Source organism: Gossypium hirsutum, chromosome A07, assembly GCF_007990345.1.
Source record: "Gossypium hirsutum isolate 1008001.06 chromosome A07, Gossypium_hirsutum_v2.1, whole genome shotgun sequence".
In the NCBI taxonomy this organism is placed as follows: Eukaryota; Viridiplantae; Streptophyta; class Magnoliopsida; order Malvales; family Malvaceae; genus Gossypium; species Gossypium hirsutum.
Window position 1 is genome coordinate 2,873,362 of NC_053430.1, and position 20,475 is coordinate 2,893,836.

Genomic DNA, 20,475 nt, shown 5'->3' on the forward strand with positions numbered 1-20,475 from the left:
AATTAACTTGGATTAAACTATAAATTTATCACCATAATACAGAAAACATTGAAGTTTATCCCTATATTTTTATGGATTGATATTTGATACATTGTTACTATATTTCATCGGTAAATTTAAAAAATTATTATGTCTTAAATTTTAATATTTTGTTATATTCTTGTATGATACTTGTAAATCTTCTAACTCTACTTTTGAAGTTTAAAAACTCTACTACAGTGTACGAATATTTTCTCGTACTTTATTTTGATTGATATTTGTCATTATACTTTGTGAATATGGTTAATTTTACCAAACGAATTTCATGTGATTGAATTTTGTTACTAAAATTCGAATTTTAGTAATTTTTTTAGTAATTTTGATTTTAATTATGTTTTATGATTTCATTTGAATACAAAACTTAACAAAAATATATATATATAATTTCAAATATTTTATTTTATTACTTAATAAGTTAATTTGAAAAAAAGAATTGAAAAAATCAAAACAATAAGTTTACTTGTTATAAGTAACCATTTTTAAAATTGAATTGTAAATTTCAATCAAAGATCAAATTTCAGTGACAAAATTCAATCAAGTAAAAGTAAAATAGAAAGATTCAATATAAAGTTAAAATATAGTGATAACCACAAATTTTAACTTACACCTAAACTATAACAGTAAATTTATTCATTAACCCCAAATTAATTAATTTATCATTCAAACCTATAGTTTAACTCCTAATCTTGATAATAAGAATAAGAATCAAATCCAAATGCTACTGTTTTTTTGAAACCGGGTCTGTGGTCTAACCAATTAAACTATCGATTTGTCAATCCAACCAATTCAGTTAAAAGATTATCAAAAAAATATTTAAAAAAAAATGTTCAACAAGTTTTCAACTAATTCAACTAGTTCATACTAATTCCCAATTAAGCAGATTTAATGTCGTTCTTCAAACCGATACCTCAACTAATTTTAGATCCGGTCAATCCAACATCATCACGGATTACTAACCTTTGAGAAAAGTATTATTATTATAAAACAATAATACTTTTCTCAAATCACCTCAAAATGAATGAAAAAAAAAATAATATTTGTTAACTTTGCTAATATGATGTAGATATGAATTGCCATCAGCGTGGGTATTCATATGTTCGTCATATTAGCAAAGTTAACAAACATTACTTTTTTCATCAATTTTGGGGTGATTTGATAAAAAAAATACAAGTTCAATGACTAAAAGAGATAATAATAAAAATTAAATGGAGGGCTAAATTTTTCATTTTATAAAGTTGAAGAACCAAAAAAATTATTACGCCAATATTTTAATCTTGAAATAAGTAAATTAAAATTCAAAATCCTCAAACTTAATTAATACTCAGTTTTAAAAATAATTATATTCGGATTTGCTTTACCAATACTCATTATAACATATATCTTGAGAGTTAATCACTTAAAATAGAATTGTCAAAGGAATTCACCTTTTTGTTTTATGGATCTCTTTCTAAGACAAAACGAGTCAATGCCACTAAAGGAAAAAAATATTTGGTAAGTCAATGAAGGGTCATCTCAAGAATCCCAATTTCAAACCCTTTTCACTTGGGTCCTCCTATCAATTTAATTATTATTAAGGGATTAAAAGAAAAATCCAAGGTTTCCAATTTTTTAAGCAATTGGGTAAAAAAATAAGGGCAAAGGAATGGCAGACCAAGTTAAGTGGTATGCTTTGATTCTTGGGTTACCCGCATCCTTAATTAGACTTTTTATCCGCTATCAATGGCTATACTACGCGTCTTTTTCTTTTACATTTACGTACTTACGTTTTATTCATTTCTTGTTTCAATCATTCTAGCTTCAATTTTAATGTTGGATTTTTTTACCCAAAAAAATATATTTTAAAATAGGTTGGTCATAAAAAAATTATCATTCTTCGATTCGGATTTAAATTTGTGTTATATGTATAAGAGAATTGAGAGAAATGAAACTTAATTTTATCTTAGACCCTAAATTGATTCACTGAACTCGAACAAACCCAGCAAACCAAAGAAGAGACAAATGCAACCGGGCTAGTGAAAGCATGAGCCCAGCAAGCCTAGAGTTCAAAGGACGACTACAATAAGTTAAGCCAATTGTTGATAAAAAAATTTACAGGTTGTTATAATAGAATCACCTGTAAAAGGAGATCTGTAGCAACTACTGGAATCATGAATGAAATTGCAGAAATTTCTCTTCTAAAACTTCATTCTTTCTATTCTATATCCTTAATTTCTCAAAAATTCAATTACAAATTTACTCAAATCGTTACAAATTAGTATTAGAGCTGACAAAAATTCACTTTGAACCGGAAAAAATCTAGGAAAACAGTTACCATTGTTGGACTGGATGGAACTAGCTTGCAAAAGGAAAGCACAGATGCAAAATTTGAAGAACAATAGAAAGTATTGAGGCTAGATTCGCAGAGACTCAAGGGTACATAACTAAAATTTTGAATATGTTATCTCAAAAGGGGGAAGGACCACAACCACAAAATAGTGCAATTGTTCAAGACAAGCTCAATTAAATACAGTAGCCGCATTTATCAAAATTTGATGGTAAAAAAACCCATACACATAATGACTTTAAAACTAACCCGAACAAATAACCCAGGATAAAGGTTAACCAAATATGTCAAACCTTAATTTATACTACTTTAGGTTAACCAAGTCTTTGATTTAAGCTTAAAAGATATAAGGTGGAATGGGACACAACAATGGCTTAATACAAAAGGAAAAAAAAAGAAGAAGAGTAAATTGGTGTTGTTTAGTGGTAATTTTGTTTTTAATTAATTTTATTGCAAGATGTCAACGGCTGTTAATAAAAAAAAGGTGGCTGCTAAAAGTGCTAACATACCCCGCCACTCTCGCTTGTTCCATTGAAAACGGTGCCACTAAGAAGATTGCGCTCAAATTTTTAAAAATTTCCTCTTTTTGTTTTAATAAATGGATCAACGAATAATAGTTTGACGCGTGTCCCACAAGAGGTTGTAACGTGAGGTTGACGCCAGCTGACCATGTCCTCCTGGCCTGTGTAAGTTTTTAAAAGGCAATAACTTTAATTTTGTATAATAGTGTTTTATAAAGACCAAACATTAATCTACAAACAAAGGTGGAAAAACAATCCACTTTCTGGTACGTTATATTGTAGATTTTTTTAAAATATTTTGAAATTCTAAAAACCGGAAAGTGAATTTTTATTTTCTAAAAATGGCAACGAAATCTAGTGGTAATTATCGGTTTGGTTTGGTTTGGTTGATTTTTTTTTTCGAACTATACCTCATAATTCATTTTTGTTTAATTAGGCTTTTGATTTTTCATAATAATTGGAAAAGGTTTAAAGTATTTTTCATAAATATTTTTAAATAAATAATAATCAATAACTTTTATAAGATTTTTTTAAATTATATAAAAATTTAAGCTATTTTTACTATTTTAAATAAAAAATAATTTATTTTATATCACAAAATTAAAATTAATTATAAATTAAATAAAACAATAGAATTCATTTCGGTTTCGGGACAATTTTTAACTTGCATTCAAGTCGGTTTTCAATTTTTCTTGCTTAGCTGGCTATTGATTTTTATTTAACTATGTATTTTATAATTCTTAAATTACGTTGTATGATAAATGAAATTATTAAACCGTTGTTAGTGATTAGACTAAGTGATTGAAAGAAGTGATAGAAAAGTGAACACTTCTTTAACACCAAATCTGGAAACTAAAAACACAAAGAACACGTAGGAATTGTTTACATAGTTCAGTTTCCTTAAGTCTGTGGAGCTTAGCTCAATGAGAAATATTCACTTTATTCACCAGTTATAACAAGTGAACCTAACCTATAATACACCCCATAATGATTCTTCTCGCTTTCAAACATTGAAGAACAGTACTCTCACAACTAAGTTCACCCCACAAACTAATAGTGGACTATCGACAGTTAATCATATAGAGTTTTAATCCAATTCAAATAGTCATGTTCTTTTGGGTGATTTAATTCGATCTATTTTCAATAAGAGTCTTCCGAATAATATGATCTATTCAAACCATTCAATAAATTGACGATACTCAAATATGAAAATTGTCACTCAACAACTCCAATACTAGTAAAGTGGGCACTTTCTTAATACTTCTAGTTTCGTATTTTTTAACAATAAATATTTAAAAATAACATATTGGTATTCTTGCAATCAATCACCAAATTTTAATTTAAATGTAAATTTTAATTAATTTTTAATTTAATGAAATAATTAAAAATATTTTTTAAAAAATAATTTCAATAATAATTACAATTATTATAATATGCTAATATATATGTGTATATTTATAGAGTCGTATCTACAAACACGTCTAATGATTTAAATCAAAAAAACAAAAGAACAATGTATTTCGTAGTCACTTTTATGTGGGTCATGGACTTCGAGAGCTTTAACAACGCTTCAGATTATCCTCATCTTTGGAGTTCACCGTAGCTTGATGCGGCCCATCATCGTCGACGTCACCATTTTTCTTGTACTTGATCTTAGAGCCGTATTCGCCTAGGAACACCCATCGAAATTCTAAGGAATCTCTTTAGCGTTTTGGGTTCTGCATTTTGAGGGATAGATTTGATTGGTATTTTTTATGGGTACTTTGCTTGGAATTCTTTTTGGGGATTTGGTATTCTTCTAAAAAGTTATCTCTATCCTTTTTACTTTTCTCATATGCTACTTTTAATAGAAACTTTAGAAACTCTTCCTATGTTAGCTTGATTTACTATTTAGATAGTTTTTATAATATTTATTTATATAATTTATTAATTTATTTTTAATTTTAAAAAGTGCATAGTTATCTTATGATAATTTAAAAAAAATGTTTAGATAAATTAAATGATTTATTTTAAATAATAATTCAGATAAATTTATTAATAATATATTAACAACTTAGATTATTTAGATCATTTATAGTTTTTTAATAAATATGTTAATTTTAAATAAATTATTTATGATTGTAAAAAAATAATATTAAATTTTAGTTAAAATATATAATTATTGTTTATAATTAAAATAAGTTAAGTTTATGATTTAATTTTAAAAAATTATTAAAATTATTAGAATAAATTATTAATTAAACATGGACATTATTAATATATTAATATATTTAAACCAAATTATTAATAATTATTAAACATCAATATTATATTATTAATAACTTAAATTTGATAATTTTTATGATATTAATAAATTATTCATTAAACCTAATCATGTTAAATTGTTTTATAATTTTTATATAATTTTAAACAATTTACGGTTAATATTAATTTTTTAGTGATTTGATTTAATGCCAGTGCAATGCATAATTATAAACAATAATTAAAATAATTTTAGTTTAGACATCCAATTTTTATTTAAATATTATAATTTCAAAAATAATATATTTATTAAAAATATATTATATTTCAAATTGTATTTGCTTTGTAGTAAATATATCCCGTTTGTCCAATTTTTATTCACATATTTATCACATTATTTATAATACTTTTATTTATATATTTAATTAAATAAAAATATTATTATTTTATAATTTTTTTTGAATATTTAGAAAGGATAATTTGATAAGAAATAATTTTTAAAATTATAGAAATTAAATAAACTATTTAAAAAATTATAAAAATAAAGTGATCAAATTATATGAAATATCAAAATTAGAGAGACCGAAACAAAAATTTGACCTCCTTCTTATAAATAGGTCTCCGCTATCGTTGGCCCTCGTTCCAACTCTTCAAAACCTGGTTCTAAAACAAGGAACATTAAGATGTGACCCATATTTTAATATCGTCAATAGATTGAAATTTGTATATTTAATATATATTAAAAAAAAGAAAACTTAAAACTTAAGTGGCAAATTATAAGATTTGGCCCTCCAAATTCCCATATCATCATGGGATTAAGATTCGAATCTTATAACTCTAATCATGTTTGCAAATTAAATTGTAGTTAACGACGAACATCATAAAAAGTAGGTGAGCAATTAACAACAAGACAAGCGTGTAGTTTAAGTATATCATACACTTGTGTTTCTTTAATCTTCTATATATCATTGCAAAAAAGTTGCTCAATATATGTTGATAATATTTCGTTAAATCAATCACTTTGATCACGGAAAAGTTGATTTAATTAAAATTTTTTACTAGTCTATTTTATAGACTGGCGTTAGATCACATTAAAATTTACTCGAAGATTGATCTTATAACATCTGACTTCACATGCAACAAAGATAAGACTTCGTAAGTTTACTACTAAAACTTTTCAGAGTTTGATCGGGTGATATATAATATCTCATTTCAATACTACGAAGCTTCTACTTTACACTGATACTCTACTCATAATTGTTCAAGGACTTTCAGATTATCACCAACGACTCTCGACACATTGTGTAAACTTTCTCCTACGCTTTGTATATATTTAATGTTAAAATATATGGTTTAAGATACACAAATTTAAAAATAAGAAAGAATAAAAAATTGAGATAGCAATGTCTTGGGTGAATAAAAGAAGGGTGTCTCATAGGATTTTGTCATGTGAATTGCACAAGAATGGAGATTGCACCCAAATTTGGACATGATTTTCAATATACCTACTTTCATGTGTATATATATATATTATAGTATAAATGTTGGAGTAACGTAGCATGAGCTATAGTAATAGCTTTAAACTTTGTGAAGAAGCAAAGATGAAGCACGCGCAGTCAAATGAGATTTTTACGGGTGGATGGGGGGTCTTAAAAAAAAAGTAGATGTTAGGGCGGGCCGTTAACGAAGTAGGGGCCCCACTTAACGGCGGGGAAATAGAGAGATTTGGCCCACTTCTGGCCCATCATTATGATTTTGCTACTGCCAATACTACATGTTTCATGCATTTCCAATTTATTTTAGATGCAATGATGATGGCAATTAATTCTTTTTAATTTTATAAAGTTAAATTAAAATACTTGCCGCTTGCTTAATTTTCCTTTTTAAACTTTTCAGAAGTGAAGTGTAAAAACTTCCATAATAATGTATTGGATATTTTATTAATATTTTATAAATATTTGTAAACCCTTTCACTTATGGTAATATAATTGTTTATTTGTAAATACTCGATTTTCAGTTTTAATATTTAAATTAATATAAGTCTAAAATTTTAGTTATTGAACTTATAAGGTCATAACCCATTACATACTCAAATTTAAATTTAAATATTAAACCTAAATAATCCATTAAAATTCAATGCTCGTAAAAGTCAAAATCTATCAAGATTTTAAGACTCAATACCCATTCAACTTTAAAACCTAAAATGAAGTAAAAAAAAAATGAAATTGAAAAGATATTCATTTTATCATTTAGTATATAAGCTAAATAAAAAAAATATAAAGGGAAATTCATTACGTGAATGAAATCATACAATTTGAGAAAAAAAAACATGAAACACACGTAATAAACAGTGAAGGACAAGCTCCATCAATACAACAAAAGCTTCAGCCTTAGAATCAATAGAATATGATATGTTGACAACTGACCTTGTCATAACTCAAGCACGATATATCTGGAGTGATTGCAAGCACTTAATATGTTAAGGAAATTCACCTTGAATGGTCCAAAGTGGTAGGCAAAAATTGGAAAAAGAATCAAGCATCCACCAAACTGGAGAGTATGACGATAAAACTATTCTTAAAATCACTTGGAAAAGTAAGACTACATGCACAGGCAAAACTAAAAAAAGTGCTACAAGAGCAGATAAAAACTTCTAAAAATGAAGACTTATTAAATAATAGAAAAAAAAAATACACCTTTATACAACATGGGTCAAAACCAGCTTGTAAAATTATTTATTATTCTGAAATACTCTCAAAATATAAATAAATTAAGAAGCTGACAAAAATCTACCTACAAACGCTCGGAAAATGCTGGTGGCTGGTGGAGTTTCAACAATGACAAACATCGTAATTTATTCATCACAACTTATGAAAATAATAAAGATACCCACAAAATAAATCTATAAATTAAAAAGAGAGAAAACACATGGAGTGAATGGCTTAAAATATATATTTTTTAAAGTTTCCAAAATATAAAAAAATAAAATCTTGCTTTTTTATTTTCATCCATTCTATCCACCTTTCACCTAAAAAAATTAAAAGTGATGCAATAACAAAATCTAAAAGAAATTAAAATGAAATCAAAAGTAGCACCATAAAAAAACTAAAAGAATTAAAATTGAAAAAAAGAAAGAAAGAAATTTTATAGAAAATAATTTTTTTGTCTAACTCAAACATCTTAAAATAAATTTTAAAAATCGAAACGATTAGTTTATTCGATTTACATAGATAATTCATTTTATTCAATTTTTAGTATAAAAAAACGAAACAGATCAAATGTAACTCTAATTAAAATTTTGAAAGTCTACGTTCAAATTTGATCATGGTAAATTTTATATTTACATTGAGTTGTGTATACGTTATATGGTTTAAGTGAACATATGAATTTCACATTCAAAAAGATGAATTTATTCATAAGAGTTTAAATATGGTGTTAATGAAATTGAAACTCGTATAGTAATTTATTGATATTTAGTTAATTATTCAGTGAAATACTAATATAGTAAACTAAATGTTTATTTATAATTAAAAATAATAAATAAAAATTAATAAATATTGATTTAAAAATAGAACATAGATTTAAATATTGAAGACAGTATTATTAAAAGGAAAACTACGAATCTTAAAACAAACGTAAAAAAAAAAGAAGAAGCCAATATATGAGTGATAAGTGAATTAGAATAATGAATGGAATGGGCGGTAAAGCCCACGTTAGAACCCAAACGCCCAGTCTGGATTCAGGATTCATGTGCGGTATTCATCCTATCAGCAGGCTTACAACCCTACTTAACTTTGAATTATTTAATTTTAGGCTAAAATACTAAATAACTCCTCCAAAAATAATTAAATTTTTTGTCGACAAGTGTATTTGATTGAACCATTTGAATCATGATTCGCACTCAATTAAGCTCTTTAAATTCATTTTTTCGTTGGAGCCCCTGACCTATTGTTAAGTGATGACGTATTGATTGACATGAAAAATAATGACATGACAACGGATATAGAATGACAACGTGAAGGCTTAAATAATTTTTTATTATCTTACAATAGCTATGATTTTTTTAATTATTTTATGAGGGATTCATTGATTATTTAAGTAAAAAAATTATTAAAATTATAATTAAAAAAGTATAAATTATAAAAATCATAAAAAAATATTAGAAATTTATAAGTTATTATAAACAATTATATAAAAAATTTAAAAGATATATAAATTTATTTAAATTATTTAAATATTATAAAAATTATAAAATCATAAAAAAATTAAAGAAAATCTATTAAAAATAAAATTACTACACCATTTTTGTTTTCTCTCAAACACTATCTTACATCATATTCCAACCCATCCTTATCAATTTCTCTCACATCATCCTTACTCAACAAAAACATTAAGTGGAAGTATTTGTGCCGGGCTGAGCTTAGGCCCAAATTTAAAAAAATTTCAAGCCCAACCCAATAGACTTGGCCTGCCAAAATGATTCCTTTCACTATTTTAAAAGTAATAAAAATATTTTATTTAATTTTACCATAAAATATTAATATAAAATTATTTATATATTTTTTATTTTTTGAATAGTAAATCGAATCTGCATATCAACACCTCTCCTCATTGCTTACCTTACACTATCAAGCACAAATCACTTACTCCACACCCACACAATGTTTCCTTATTGCTAAAACTAAAGACACCAAACAAACAAAATAACAAAATTCTTCTATAATTTTTTTCTTTCTAATTTTATAACTTTTTAACATTTAAAATAAAATTTTAAGAAGTTTCTTACTTTATAATCTTTTATTAATTTTTAATAATTTCTATAAATTTTTAAAAAAACCTATAACTTATTTTTAGTTTTTATAATTTTTAACAATTTCACAATTTTATGATAATTTTTTTTTATAATCTATAATATTTAATTATGTTTCAATATTTTTATAATATTTTAACAATTTTTAAAAATAAGATTAAATTATCGATTAAACCCTTGTAAAATAAAAAAAATCAATTAAACTCTCGTAAAATAATAAAATATCAATTACACTCTCCACTTATTAATTTTTCCATGTCAACTTACCATCTCAACACTTAATGATCATCAGGAGCTTTGGTGGAAAAATGAATTCAAGGCATAATTCAAATGACTAAATTGAATGCACTTTACAATGAAAGGACTTAATTGATTTTTTAAATATTTTTCAGAAGCCTTATTTAACATTTTAGCATTACTGAAAAATTTAGTCAGCACATTTTTTATTCAATGTCTGAACTATATATAAACTACCTCAAACCCTTAACTTTTAAGGATATTACACCTTTAAACCCTAACTTTGATATTACTGTAGTAACACGAATAGCAATAGAATATATCTGATTAGAAAGAAAAGAAACAAAAAGACATGTTATGATGAGAGCATTTGACTTTTCGTTTTGTCATAACCCAGAATTGTGTAAGAAACTACCACCTTACACAATTCAAAGTTTTCATTAATTTAATAACAACACAATTGATTATAAGTAGTGAAAACGATTCTACTAAAGAGAAATCTAATTATTTAATATTTTTTTATGTCATTGACACATTATTTTAGTAATTTTTTTAATTTAGATCTTAAATCTTAAACTTCAAAATTTTTAATCCTAAATTTAAGGTCTAAAATTTAGAATCTAAAATTTAGGTTAAAAATTTTATAAAATAATGTATCAATAACATTAAATAATTGATAAGAAATATAAAATAATGTAACATCTCTGTTTTATACGATCATTTCTCGCGATATATTTTTAAAAAAAATTTATGAGAAGGTAATATATATATATATGTATATATATAATCAAATTATGTCACTTATTAGGTGAGCCAGTGTATTGAAACGATATTATATGCACTTGGAGCATGCAATGAGTTTAGCAAATGAAAAGGAAATTGGATTTTATATGGTAAAATATGTTGATTAGCTACCCTTATCCTAATTTTCTTAATAGCTAAGTTATAACATTTTTACACCTTAATAGATAAAACCTTGGAATAAAAAAAATGGGCTTTTGTTTATTTAATTAAAATTGTCTCTATCTCCTCAAATTTCAATTCATTTTGGTGACAACCATATATGGACACTTACGCTAAGTCCAAATATTTTATTCCATAACCTTATAATAATTTCATTGGTTCATTCATTTTGGACCGACATTAGAATTCCAACACGTAGTTCCCTTTAAGTTATAAAATGGATGTAATCATTTTTTTAATGCGAGATGAAAAAAAAAATGATTAACGAATTTACACGTAAATTCCAATTATAGGGAAGAAAAATCGTATGTCCAACTATTATTATGCATTTTGGATGAAGATAAACTATTATTTTTAGTTTTAATCTGTTGATAACATTTATATATATATATTAATTTGTTATCCATACACATATATAATTATACTAACATCCTCAATGTCCCAATGTTCCTCAATAGTTAAATAGTAGAACGGTAGACTATTAACTGACCGATTATATATTTGAATTTACTTTTTTAACATAGTTACATTTCTTCTCAAAAAATGATTGAGTCTTTTTATCTTTTAGTATGTTCTCAAGTCTTTGAATTTATGAAGCCTCGTTTTTGTTAACATACTATAATATTATTTTTTTATTAACACAATGACACCAAGCTCTTATTGCAGCTCACGCCAACAATTAAAAATCGATTTCTCTTACTTATTGCATCAAAAGCTAAATCACAAACTTTTGATAAAAAAATGTGCAGTTCTAATCAGATTTGTAATATAAATTACTCAGGGGCGTAGCTCTGAGTTGGCAGGGCCCTAGTCCCCCCTAAAATGAAAAAAAATTCATTTAAACCTTTTAAAATTTTAAATTAGTAAAGTTAAAATTACACATTATCCCTTACAAATGATAAAAATACCCCTAAAATTATAAAGATATAAACTATTAAAATTATAAAATTATATTTTTTATTATCGTAAAAATTATAATTTAATTTAGACTCCTAAAAATTTTTTCCAGCCCTATAAATACCCCTAAGTTTTGTAGATCAAACATGGATCCTCAATCAAATGTGAGTTTTCATGTAAATTAATACTAAAAAAAAATCTAAACTAAAAATCAATACTTATTAAATTATTTAATAAATTTTATTCATTCTGCTATCAAATATATAGTTCTTACAATTTCTCTATATATAGATAAAAATAAAAATACTTCATTTAATTTTAAAAAACAAACTTCATTAATTAAAAATTTTAAATGAGAAAACACTAGAATTTATCCTCTTTCCAATACAGAAACTAAAGATCAAGTTTTGTCAAATTTGTCCCCAATGTTTAGAGATAATTACCAAGCAGTCAAATCATTTTCAGACATCAACCAAGCTCTCTATTTCATGCTTAACCAGCGCGATTTATATCAGTTTCATATGCTTTTTAGTGTTTACCTCTCTCTCAACTATATCAATACTAAAGCTTCATACTCTCTGGAAAAGAAATGGAATCCGCCGCCGGAACAGCCGATGATTCCAGCAACATGCCGCACAAAGTTGTTGCTGTTGCCGCTGGTGAAGCTCATACTTTGGCTCTCTCTGGTAAGCTTTCGTTTATTACTTCAATTCCTTCTTCCCTAATCTCTATATGGTGGTAAGAATTATCAAAGTTAAGGTGTTTTTGCAATGAATGGAATTTGCAGGGGATGGGTACGTGTATTCATGGGGCAGGGGAATGTTTGGGAGACTCGGGACTGGTTCAGAATCCGACGAGATTTTCCCGGTTCGGGTCAAGATCCAGAACTCAGAGCTTAAGCTTATAGCTGTCGCTGCTGGCGCTTATCATAGTCTTGCTCTTGCAGGTTTATTATTATATTCTTAGGTACCATGCAAATTGTTCTTTGTTGAATCAGTCCTTTTTATGTTTGTTAAAATGCTACACTGAATCTATGGCAGATGATGGATCAGTTTGGTCTTGGGGTTATAACGTATGTATCCTTTTTATAGTGGGTTTTATGGCAAAATTTGTTCCTGGAAACTGCATTGCTATCATCTATTTTATATGTTTTCTTGATTTATATATTTTGGTGTATCCCTTGACTGCCATATGGATGGCCAACTTGGTCTACATGGGGAGAATTCTTTGGCACCTCAATTGATGGAGCGGTTTCTTGAATTGGGCTCCCCTGATCAATCAAAAGATGAGTTAGAGACGAAGAGTAAAGCACCCTTGAAGGTATGTCATAAGTTATTTGCTGTTGGGGTTCACTTCAAATGCTATGTTCTATATTCTTCTCATTGTTTGTTCTACCATAGATTTGTGCAGTCAAGGCTGGAGGAATGACTTCGCTTGCTATTGATAATCTTGGAGCCCTTTGGATGTGGGGCAATTGTCCACAGGAGAATAACAATGGTGACGGAAGCTTGACATTTGTGAGTTGTTTTACTCCAATTCCTGTTTGGGATTTTCACGGCCATACTGTTGTTAAGGTTGCATGTGGAAATGAGCATGTTGTAGCCTTAGTCAGTGCTGGAGAAAGGCATAAAGGTGATGATCTCCTATGCTACTCTTGGGGTGGCAACGGCCATGGCCAATTAGGCCTAGGAGATACAGAGAGCAGGGCTCGTCCTGAAATTGTTGGAACGTTTAGCCAGGACATTCAATGGACGGTTTATGAGGTAGCATGTGGTGCCTTCCACACTGCTTTGCTTACTCGTAAAAAGAGACCAAGTGACACACTTGAGAGTATGTGTTGGACGTTTGGCCTTGGGGACAGGGGGCAACTTGGGCATGGAACCACCCGAAGTGCATTGGTTCCTGAACCAGTGAAAGAGTTACCGAAGCCTGTATATCTGGTTTCTGTTGACTGTGGATTGTTTCACACTAGTGTTGTTTCATCAGCCGGAGATGTGTGGTCATGGGGAATGGAAAAGGGTCTAGGTCTATGCCCAGATGCTAGTTTTACAGGAACAGATTCAGGTGACGCCATTTCTCCCCTACGGATACACGGACCTAAATTTAATGATCCGGTTCAAGTATCTTGTGGAGCTGCACATACTGTTCTTGTTGCACATGATGGATACAAGCTATGGTCCTGGGGCAGGGGAAGGAGTGGAGTTCTTGGAAATGGTAAAACTGTCGACTGTTTCAGCCCAACAGTCGTGCTGTGGCCTCCACTGAATGAGGATTTCAAGCAAGAAGAGCTGAATCAGGATGATAAAATTGTAGATCAAAAGGGTTCTGATGGAGTCTTGGAGATGGAGAAGAAGTTATCTTTGGCCATGGAAGAGATGAAGCTCCTCCAATCAAAACTTTCCACCATGGAACGCTATGCAAGCATACTTCACGGTTCAATCTTTGGTAAACCTTTTGAAGTGCAAGATATTCCGATCTCGTTGCAGAACTCTGGCACTTTTGATATTGCAAGGGAATGGGAAAAAATGTTGGAGTCATCAGATCGTAGCGGGCTTGTTAGGTTGGAATTGTTCTACCGAAACATGCTGACAGGTGTTAAGGATAAGATTTTGAAGAAACGGATCCAGGAGTTAATAAAGGAGTGCCTTCCTTCTTCAGCAGAAGGAAATAGTGATGTAAAATCATAATAAAACAACAGAAGCATTGGTACATTCAGCATTTTATTTACTGTGATAAGCTTCCCCTATTACAGGTACAAAACACTATTTCCTCTTTCTCATTTTTTATAATAAGGATAATATATCTAGTGCAGTCAAGAATTACTTACCATGTTGTTTCTGGTCATAAATCACACTCATACTGTTCTTAGACATATTTATTATTGTAAAGGTTATGGCATTGATTGGTTTGCTATATTTATAATAAGATTGATAGTTTATTACTTTTGCTTACATATATGGTCAAGAATGCTTACATATCTTTCACTCCTACACAGCACAAACTAACTATACATTTTTTTTTTCTCTTAGAGTTTCTATTTCATACATTGGTAATGGAGTTTTTTTAACTTCACAAGCGGGGAAAAACGTACGTATCAGTCGATAATCTCGGTTGTGAAGTTCAAAACTTCTCTCATGGCTGATTATATAGTTTCTTTTGTTCTTAGTGCTTTTTCTTTTCTTTCTATTTCTTCATATTAATTTGTCAAATGCATATGTATTTATCATATGACAAGGCTATCACCAGCATTTGGTCATGATTTATATATGAACCATGAGAAGATTCTGGTTGTGAGGAAGGTGAAGTAGTGATTTTTATTCTTTGGGTACCCAACATCCATGTAGTCCATATGGTAAACCATAAGGGAGCTTTGCTCTTGCAATCTCTTCAAATGTTGATCCATCTAACAATAAAGCATACCCATTTCCATTTTTCTCACTAATCAAGGAGATCACAGCACCTGCAACATTTTATGAAAAAACCAAAAGGGAAAGGAGGATTAATTCAATCATATTAGATTATCAATAGTTTTGCTGAAAATCCATTTGAAAGAATACAATCAATAGCTCACCATCATCTTCCTCGGTTGCCCCTGGCCGAGCCACGAAGAATGGTTCAGACGGCACAGCCCCTGCTTCATGCCAATTCTTTGCCTTCTTCTTTACTAAATCAAGCTGCCATATCATACAAAAATGAACTTCAGCACATCATCACCACCACCGCCACCATCATCATCAGAATTGAAAATTTACCTTGGTGAGGGTATTGGGGAAATGACATGGGCGTTGGGCTCCACAAGCATAAGCATATCTGTATTTTTTACCCAACTTTGTGGGGTTGATGCTACACATATCCATGCCTCTGCCATGTTCATCAGGCTCCAAAGCTGACTCCAACTTCCCACAGGGACTCCCATCCAACGGAATTGTGAATCTTCCCACCCTGCTAATCAATTAACAACGTTATTAATTTCTATCACACTGTATTAATCTCTGAACTCATAATTAGGAAGTCCCTTTATGCTATATTAAATCAAGATCACTAAATCTAAGCATATAAATAGCCTAAAATGTAGTAGTCGCCTAAGGATGTGATTTTATGCCGGCCTACATCTTTTGATCTCAGCTATATATACGTATGACCCCTTTTATTGTCGAAAGTTCGACTCTATGATCCATGACATACAAGTCATTTGTAAGTGAGAATGCTACTACTTAGATCATAGGTTAAGGGTTAAGTATAACTGTGCACAAAAATCTTCAGTTTTCATGGTTTCACTTGTTATAGAATTCCAAGGCACTCTATGAGCCAAAACGTGTTTTTTGTAGAGTTGAAAGATAAAACCCTAATCTCTTTTCTCTATTTCTCTTGTTTTGGCACTCTACCTTATGGACCCGACAGGGCTTTCCGCAGTGCTGCTAAAAGATAAAACTTTGATCAGAGAAGATCCTTAACTTTTATGATGTACCCTTGGCCTATGAACCCATAGAGCTCTCGACAGAGCCGGGAGACATCAACCATATGTATATAAATAAAACCATTAAAGATGAAAATTACCTTGCATCCGGTAATAAGTCGTCCTTGCCGTTGAAAGAGCGAAGATTTTGAAGCCTAAGCTGATCAAGAATGGTGGCGTCGGCGTTATGTTCACAACAATCGGCGATTATAGCAGTCACCCGACCGTCTTCATCTTCCTCTTCATACGCATTGATGAAATGAAATGTAACGAATAATGGCACTTCCACACTCGCCACCTTCAAAAAGATTTCCCCACATTTTAAACCCTTTCAGTTCAGCATATAAGTAACATAACACAATGAAAAAGAAAATGAATCACTTACGATTTTTCCACTAGCTTTACACATAACATGAAGGAAGGCTTTAGATTCAGGATGCCACTCGAATTTATACAATGGAGTAGGTTCAGCTCTGAGTAAATTTTGAGCGCAGTACCTTAATGGCATTTCAGGCACCACAACATAATGTTCAGTCACTGGAAATGAATGAACCCAACCGGGAGCTGGTCCGTTCCTACAGTTAACCCTCCCAATCACTTTCCTTTCATTTGTCCCTGGTTCCATTCTCACCACCAAGTAACCAGGGTTCACCAAATCAGGCAACAAGGTCAAGAACTCGGCATCAGTCACTATGGGATGAGCCGAGTGTATCAATCCCCCTAAACTATCACTATATTCCAACCTCCCCAATGTTTCCAAGCTGTTAGGGTCAATAACTAAGGACCCTTTTTGAGTTTCCGTCAGGCAAACTACTCGGCCGTCTCCAAGCTTGACGACGCCGGTGTTGGCGTTATCGGTTAATGAAGCACCGGAGAAAAGCTTTGCGATGTCCCCAACATAAGCCATGAAGTTTTCATATTTAGGTACTTCCGAGAATTCTCTGAAGCAAACCTTTTTGTTTTTCCTTGCAGCCTTATAGGCCTCGGATTCGATTTGTCGGTGACCGGCGATTAATCTGCCGTTCTCGAATTGGAGCTTGACTAGTGTTGCATAACCGTCAAAGAGGTGACGGAAGTTGTAATCTTCTATATGCCATAGACCCGGGCCGTTTCGTAAGTACGTCCCTTTCTGCATGTCATTACGGTAAATTAATTAATGATTTAATCACCATATAAGATAAACATTTTTATGTTTATATAAATCTAGTATATAAACCCTTTCATAAAAATATTATCAAGTCTTCAAGATTTTATGCCATTTATACGATATAGTTTATATACATAGGTGATATAAAATACGATGAATTATGGATTCCACGTATAATCTGAATTTTTTTTTAAGTGGACGGTGGACCAACATAGGTGTTGGTAAGAAACAGAATTTTATTGAAAGAAGAAAATAAAAAAAAGTAGCTGTGCTTTTCAGTGGCAGCCTAAGGGACTCTTAGGACACATTTTTTTTTAAATTATGACGAGATATACAAAGTTAATTTGATGTATACTTTGTGTTTTAAGCTATTTGGAAGCAAAATTTAAATATTTTCTTCGACATTTTCAAGGAAAGAAGGACCTGCAGAAGTAAACATGTTGTGAATAAACATGTTTTTATCCACATAAAAAAAAGTTAAAATGTGTCCTTGTATTTTATTTTTATTTTATATTTAAATTTTTTTATTTTTAAAAATTTAGTTACTATATTTTTCATATTTTATAATTTAAGTTAAATTGTTGGAAGAGACAATCACAAATCCTAAATATGAGTCGTAAAATAAACATGCATAATATCAATTTTTTATTAAATTCATTAATATGATATTTTTAGATAAAAAATACCCACTCAATAGCCATACAATAGAAAAATAATACTATAAACTTAAATTTAATATAAAAATTTTAAAGATATTAACTGTTATAGTTATATTTTTATATCTGAAAAATAAAAAAAATTTAAATTCCATTCTAAATGAATAAAATGTGTAAATTTTCATGATTTTCTTAAGTATACGTACCAGCCATAAAGGTATTTCTCCTTGCACAACTAGCTCCCCTTCCCACCGTTCTTGTCTCACACTCGTCCATGCAACGTGGTTCCGATCACGACGGTCTACGGTTTCGTTATCTAGCGATGGAACAATCACCGGCCGACGCAACGGACTCGCCACTTGAGTGATTGTTAACCCTCCCTTCTCCGGTTTCCTAACAAAACCAGCCTTTTCTATTCTATGATTGGATTGATTGAAATCCAACATGGTTATGGGTGAAAACTGGTGCCTGCAAATACCTGAAAGTGATAGGGAATCCATCTGAGAGGGAGATAAAGAATAGGCTCAGGTATATGCAGCTGAAGAAAGAAAAAAAGAAACTATTAAGGACAACAGCTAGGATTGTTAATTAAGAGCTAAAATGCCATATGCTATTTATAGAAATGCTTGGGGAAAGAAAAAAGTTAAGAAGGTAAGGGACAACATGTTTGGAATCTTGATTGGTGGAATTCCTTTGCACTATAAGACACAGGGTTTAATCTCTTTATATTTATATGAGATATAAATTCTATAAAAATTACATGGTAAATTAATATATATTTTAGAGGGTTCATCTAGGTATGTACTATGTAGTGTATTTGAATATAGTTGGGATGTTTTAAGGAGAGTGCAGCATATGAGTGTGCAGCACATGGGGGGTTTTCATTTTCTTGGAAGAAAATAAAAGGTAGCCATCACATAAATATTGTCATTTTGTTTGTGCTTGATGGCTCAGCAAGAAAGAATAATATTTTTGGTTTTGGTGATGCTAATGTTGCCAAGCTTTGGTGGTGCTGCTTCATTAGGGATCTGCAGTTTTTGGAATCTCATATTATTAAATATGTGCAATCTGATCACTGGAATATATGAAAATGTGGAGGGTTGGAATTGGTTTTAGGTAATTTTATGTCCCAAATGATCATACCATAATAACAAAGTTAGGGTTATTTACCAAAGTCCAATTAAAACCCAATCTATACTATTATTAAGTCGAATTAAAATCTAATAGGTTCTAATATTCTAAATTCCAAGTAACAAAAAAAAAAAAATTCTCAAAAAACTATAAAAAATAATTAGTATAAATACTCTTTTAAATGTTTTAAAATTAATGAGGTTATTTTATTTGTTGGGAACTTAGTTATTCTATATTTGAGGTTTCTCCTCGTGTCCAAATAGCTCTTTGAACTGCATGTTTGGTCATCATGTTTTATCCCTTATTTGAACAACTATCTGGATAAATCTTTGTACACTAGTTTAGGCATGCCTTCAGGCCAACTAAGTATAGTATGAAGTTGACATTTTTTACCTTGATCTTTATGGTATGTTATACTATCAGCAAATGGTCCCTAAGCCATGTTTTGTTATATCTTGCATGTCGTAGATCGAAATTGGGAAGAGTAGGAGCAATGATTGACAATCTTATTGCATGCATTATCCTTAACCTTATCCTTTTCAGAGAATTTCTAATTGTTGGGGAGTTTGTTTATGAAGGACTTTTTGAGACAAATATTCAAGATAATTTAAGTGATATATTCAACTTTTCAATGAGAGTTTAATGTCTACCAAAACTCTACTAAAGAAACTCTTGTAGTAGCCTATAAATAAGTTGTTGATCGATTTCCTCATTGAACTGTTTGGAGTGTATTTAGACACTCCTTATTTAGAGGTTTTTATGGAGAGATATTGTATGTAATGTGAGATATTTGGGGGGAGTAATATGTAATAATTTGAGTTCGACTTTTGGGCCGTAATTGTCCATTGGGAGGGCGTAGATTGGGCATTAACCAATAGTTGTATTGGATATGAATTGTTAAATAAAATTATTCTCTCAACGAGGACCCACATGGTAGGATTGGTGCATTTGAACTATATTAACAAATAGCATGTGTTGATTCTCTCTTTACTTATCTCTATAACTCATGTTTTGGATTTGTGTTTATTTCTCTCATTGTTTTGCTTCTTGCATT

General features: G+C 29.8%; 2 protein-coding genes across 2 annotated transcripts; one reads left to right on the forward strand and one right to left on the reverse strand.

Annotated features, from left to right (window-relative positions):
• The first annotated feature begins 12,503 nt into the window (after positions 1-12,503).
• LOC107899831 (ultraviolet-B receptor UVR8) lies at positions 12,504-14,982 on the forward strand. Its single transcript, XM_041117182.1, has 5 exons — positions 12,504-12,717; positions 12,819-12,977; positions 13,072-13,107; positions 13,227-13,351; positions 13,432-14,982. Exons 1-5 carry the CDS (start codon positions 12,621-12,623, stop codon positions 14,716-14,718), a joined length of 1,704 nt encoding a protein of 567 aa, XP_040973116.1. The 5' UTR covers positions 12,504-12,620; the 3' UTR covers positions 14,719-14,982.
• On the reverse strand, positions 14,959-18,954 carry LOC107900521 (carotenoid cleavage dioxygenase 8 homolog B, chloroplastic). The gene is made up of 6 exons (XM_016826142.2): positions 18,497-18,954; positions 16,873-17,616; positions 16,589-16,785; positions 15,784-15,973; positions 15,603-15,705; positions 14,959-15,491 (listed from the first exon to the last, which is right to left on the reverse strand). Exons 1-6 carry the CDS (start codon positions 18,788-18,790, stop codon positions 15,346-15,348), a joined length of 1,674 nt encoding a protein of 557 aa, XP_016681631.1. The 5' UTR covers positions 18,791-18,954; the 3' UTR covers positions 14,959-15,345.
• Between the last annotated feature and the right edge of the window lie 1,521 nt (positions 18,955-20,475).